At 48.9% G+C, this 5,423-nt stretch overlaps 1 protein-coding gene across 1 annotated transcript; it reads right to left on the bottom strand.

Moving 5' to 3' along the window:
- Positions 1–1,714: 1,714 nt before the first annotated feature.
- On the bottom strand, positions 1,715–5,022 carry Eef1a1 (eukaryotic translation elongation factor 1 alpha 1). Its single transcript, XM_041679725.1, has 8 exons — positions 4,888–5,022; positions 3,778–3,955; positions 3,491–3,670; positions 3,111–3,407; positions 2,879–3,029; positions 2,541–2,797; positions 2,222–2,456; positions 1,715–2,128 (listed from the first exon to the last, which is right to left on the bottom strand). Exons 2-8 carry the CDS (start codon positions 3,919–3,921, stop codon positions 2,004–2,006), a joined length of 1,389 nt encoding a protein of 462 aa, XP_041535659.1. The 5' UTR covers positions 3,922–3,955; positions 4,888–5,022; the 3' UTR covers positions 1,715–2,003.
- Between the last annotated feature and the right edge of the window lie 401 nt (positions 5,023–5,423).

The raw sequence follows: 5,423 nt of genomic DNA, 5'->3' as shown, positions 1-5,423 counted from the left end.
CTTAGCTTTATTTTACCCACACATGTGCACATTCCTGCCTAGTACACAGGCCATTCATTAGACTCACCCAACTTAGAATGCTGAAGAAACATCATGTGAGTGCTGGAATGAGGGCAAGTCCAATCATTTGTAACCAGAAATGTAACCAGCTAGCCTACTTAAAGCAAGCAAAGTAATTAGCTTTCATTTCACTTCTGGGCCTCTCCAGTGCAAAAGGACTACAGATGCACTCCTGGTATGTAGCTAACTTAGTGGGGCTTGTCCAACAGGCCTGGATCCCATACCCAGGCTTTTTCCAAGTTTTGTACCAGTAGGTGGTGCTATCCACTAAATTCTACACATGCACAAATCTGATTCAATCTTTCCTTTATCTACTTTCCAGGTAGGTAGATCTTGATTCCTTTGGAGTTCGGCTTATTAAATCACGTTATGATTTCTCAAACCTGCAACCTAACTCACTAACCTAAACTGAAAAACCTTTAACCCACTGATTAACAGACCAATCCCACTTACTCATTTAGTGAAAATGCAATTTCTTTGCTTATGGCCCAGGTACTTCAATCTGCTGTACCTAAACTTAAATTAGGCCACCTGTTGTGTGTGATCAAGGGACCCATGAATAGCAGCAAACCCTTGCAAGGATAGTGGTGCAGGCCTTTAACTCTAGCGCTTCGGGAGGCGGAGGCAGCAGGACCTGTGTCTAGAGCTAGTAGCTACTGGAAAACTCATCTTTAAAGCCTCCCTCCCCCAGAACAAAGAAAGAGCAAACCCTTAACACATGCTTTGCCATTTTGCCCATCCACACCTAGGACACAACTATATTCTGCCACCATCTCCAGCTCAGAAAATACCCTGCAGATAATCTTAGTTCATAATTATATATGTATAATTATCATTGTAATTCAGACTTGAAACACTTTCAAATTTAGGTTTTAAAACACAGGATGTTTCTGGGCTGGTGATGGCTCTGGTGTAAAAGCACTAGCTGTTCTAGGATAAGAGTTTAATTCCCTCTGAACAAAGTAGTTAACAAAAAAAGTTCAATCGATATGGTACCTCAAAAACAAATCTACGAGATGCCCTCCTTCTGGCTAAAAGTTATAGTCACAAACCATTTTACATTTTTCTTCCTACTTTTGTTTCCACACTAACGTCCCACCTCTGAAACACCTTTCAGCTGAATCAAGCCCCAGGATCTTGAATACCATTTACAAATATTTACACACTACCAAGTGTTATATATATTATATACACCACGAAAAGCTATGAAAGACTAAGCTTTTTAAAAAACTATTGCTTAGCATTTATCATTGTTTCTTTGGTTTTTAAACTGTAGCCAACCATTTACTATTTCTCCTTTAAGAATGTATCTTGGACTAAATCACTAAACCAAGCCTGCCTCCCATTTTAATTCTCAAATACTCTTAAAAGTATGGTAGGACAATTTACCTTTCATATATACCCATGTGAGGGTATATATATACCAAGAATGAGGGTATTATTTCCAGCCCCCATGCCAGCCAAAACCATGCATTCCTAAATTACAGACCAGTTTTGCCCTAACCATTAACTTTGAGACTCCCACAGCTAATTAAGATTACAAGTCATCACCCTTAAAATGGCTGAGCTCTGAAATACAAATCCCTTGGGACAAAGTGGACCTCCACACCTTTCCAAGCACTTAGAAATGACGTTTCAGCATTGACAAGACAGATTTCTCATTAAACTTGTTTTAATGGGTCTCAAAATTCTGTGACAGATTTTTGGTCAAGTTGTTTCCATTAAAAAGTACTGATTTTGAAAACTAATAACTTAAAACTGCCACACACAAAAAAAAAATGGTCCACAAAACATTCTCCTTTCCTTCTGAAGGTTTTACGATGCATTGTTATCATTAACCAGTCTTTTACTATTAAACTTAAATGGCCAATTGAGACAAACAGTTCTGAGACCGTTCTTCCACCACTGATTAAGACTGGGGTGGCAGGTGTTAGGGATAATATTCATTTAGCCTTCTGAGCTTTCTGGGCAGACTTGGTGACCTTGCCAGCTCCAGCAGCCTTCTTGTCCACAGCTTTGATGACACCCACAGCAACTGTCTGCCTCATGTCACGAACAGCAAAACGACCTATGCAGAAGAAGATTGCTTGTGAGAATTGGCTCATGTATCATTTCATATTCCATGGTATCCAGTACAACAGAATCTCTAGGTTATGCTTACCCAGTGGAGGATAGTCAGAGAAGCTCTCGACACACATGGGCTTCCCGGGAACCATATCAACAATGGCTGCATCACCAGACTTCAAGAATTTCGGGCCATCTTCCAGCTTCTTGCCAGAACGACGATCAATCTTTTCTTTAAGCTCAGCAAACTTGCATGCTATGTGAGCTGTGTGACAATCTAGTACAGGAGCATAGCCAGCACTAATTTGGCCTGGGTGGTTCAGGATAATCACCTTTAATTAAGAAAAAGCATTTAATTTTTGCCTTCAAGTTCTGGTTACATGCAATCAATCTTATATACTTGTAAACTATGTTACCTGAGCAGTGAAGCCAGCAGCTTCCATTGGTGGGTCATTTTTGCTGTCACCAGCAACGTTGCCACGTCTAACATCTTTGACAGACACGTTCTTCACGTTGAAGCCCACGTTGTCCCCAGGAAGAGCTTCACTCAAAGCTTCATGGTGCATTTCAACAGACTTTACTTCTGTTGTCACATTGACTGGAGCAAAGGTCACCACCATGCCAGGTTTTAAAACACCGGTCTCCACTCGGCCCACAGGGACAGTCCCAATACCTACAATTTACAATAGGCAGGTGAAGGCAATTGGAGAAATACCTTAGACAATTCAGTTCAGTGTCCTACTTTTCTACTTACCCCCAATTTTATAGACATCCTGGAGGGGCAGTCGCAGAGGCTTGTCAGTTGGACGAGTTGGTGGCAGGATACAATCCAAAGCTTCCAACAGGGTGGTTCCACTGGAACTACCATCTTTGCGAGTGACTTTCCATCCCTTGAACCAAGGCATCTAAAATACAAACATTAAAGTTATTAATAACCTCCCCCACTTCCAGCTTTCTTCATTCAAAAACGTTAAAAAGTCACTTACATTAGCACTTGGCTCCAGCATGTTGTCACCATTCCAACCAGAAATTGGCACAAATGCTACTGTGTCAGGGTTGTAGCCAATTTTCTTAATGTAGGTGCTGACTTCCTTAACAATTTCCTCGTATCTCTTCTGGCTGTAGGGTGGCTCGGTGGAATCCATTTTGTTGACACCAACAATTAGCTGTTTCACACCCAGGGTGTAAGCCAGAAGTGCATGCTCGCGGGTCTGCCCATTCTTGGAAATACCAGCTTCGAATTCACCAACACCAGCAGCAACAATCAGGACAGCACAGTCAGCCTTTAAGAAATGAGTTACTTTGTTAATTAACAATAAAGCTTTCCCACCGGAATGCAAGCCAGGCGTTAGTAAATTTTACGAACCTGTGATGTGCCTGTAATCATGTTTTTGATGAAGTCTCTGTGTCCTGGGGCATCAATGATAGTAACATAGTACTTGCTGGTCTCAAACTTCCACAGGGAGATGTCAATAGTGATACCACGCTCACGCTCAGCTTTCAGTTTGTCCAAGACCCAGGCATACTTGAAGGAGCCTTTTCCCATCTGCGAAGTGTTTCAGAGTACACTCAAACCTCTGGTTCTTAAGAAAATTCAAAATTCCTCCTTACATGTAGAGTATCCCCCACCCTTCTCTCCCTTCTTATACTTGCCTCGGCAGCCTCCTTCTCAAACTTCTCGATGGTTCGTTTGTCGATTCCACCACACTTGTAGATCAGGTGGCCGGTTGTAGTGGACTTGCCGGAATCGACGTGTCCAATGACGACGATGTTGATGTGAGTCTTTTCCTTTCCCATTTTGGCTTTGAATTAGCGGTGGTTTTCACAACACCTAAAAAAAGGGGATTTGATAAATACCTTTGAACCGCCAAGCAGCTTGAGAATTAAGAGCTTCGCTCCAAACTCAAAGGGGCAAATTCCAAGGATTTCTTCCACTGCCAGGCCGGCCTGGCTGCAGTCTCCACCCACCAAACGTGAGCAAACTCCAACGCCATTTGATTCCCCTCCCCCTGCCGAGACGAGCGGTGCTCCGAAAGGAGGCTCCGGGGTGACTGAACTGCGGCCAGTACACCACGGGGTCACAGGAAGCAGCGGCCAGCGAGGGGCAAGGCCTTCTTCCTTTGTGTGGGTGACTCACCCGCCCCGCTCTGCCGGGCAGCCGCGTCCTCCATTTTGAGCTCCTGGCTACAGGGCCCGGGAGCGGCCATCTTTCCGCGCACGCAACTGGTGCCGGGCGGGCCGGCCTCACCCTCGTCGGCGGCGAGACGCACGGCCCCGCCGGGGCAGTGTTGTGTCTGGCACCGGAGCTGCCCGATCCCGGCACCTAAACCCCACGCCTGGTCACCTCCGTAAACCCCAGGCCTCGCCCCGTCCGAGTGGCGTCGGACATGTGCTCCGAGACGGGCGGGCAGCAGCGCCCCCCCTTTGGCCGCCTTCTTCCTGCCCGCCCAAAGGACTGCTGGCTCCGGCGGAGCCAAACCCACAACCTCCCTTTGTTAGCCCGAGCTGCTGGAGGAAGGGCGGAGAGCGGGGCCGAAACTAAAGTGCCCTCCGAGTGGCACGCGGCGGCGGCGCGGAAGCCACGCTAGGCCTCTGGGCGGACACGAGGCGAAGCTCCGGGGCCGCCGCTAGGCCGCACTCGCTCCCGCCCGCCGATCGGGGCGGCGATGCTCGCAGAGGAGCTCGGCGGACGACGCCCGCACGCCGGCCCGGCCCGCTGGAAGCGGGACTCCCGGGCCCGCGGAAGCCACACCCGCCACTCACCTGCGTTCTGACGGCAAACCCGTTGCGAAAAAGAACGTCCGCGGCGACTACCGCACTTTTATACCGTTCTCCCCCACCCTCGGGAGAAGGGCGGAGCCAGCACACGACACCACTTTCCCAGTCTGCCCCGCGCCAGCTCCCCGGCCCCCGCTCCGCGCGCCCTTCCCCCACCGCCGGGGACCGTGGGCTTGTGCGCTCCGGCCCACCCGCGAGCAGCCCTCGGCGCATGCTCCTCCTCCCCGCTGTGCAGGGCGGGTCCGGAGATTCCGGGCTGTGACGGAGGAGAGAATTTAGCGACGGTCCCTGGGATTCCCCGGGGCGAAGGCGATCCCTCCTTTTGTATGAATTACTCTGTGCAGCAGCTGGGGGTGGGGCGGTGAGGAGCTGGCCAAGAGGGCGTCCAGAATCCGTCCCTACCCTTCCTGACTCCATTGCCAAGGCTCCATCGAGATCCGGGTGTCCCTTCCCACGGAGGCCACCTCCCGACGTCAGCCCCGCCATCCCCTCCTGCTCGCCCCCCGCCCTCCTTGCCGGAG

This window comes from Microtus oregoni, unplaced genomic scaffold, assembly GCF_018167655.1.
Source record: "Microtus oregoni isolate MIOR12 unplaced genomic scaffold, Mior012 000032F_ref0000030, whole genome shotgun sequence".
Taxonomy (NCBI): domain Eukaryota; kingdom Metazoa; phylum Chordata; class Mammalia; order Rodentia; family Cricetidae; genus Microtus; species Microtus oregoni.
This window is presented reverse-complemented; position numbering and strand designations above follow the sequence as displayed.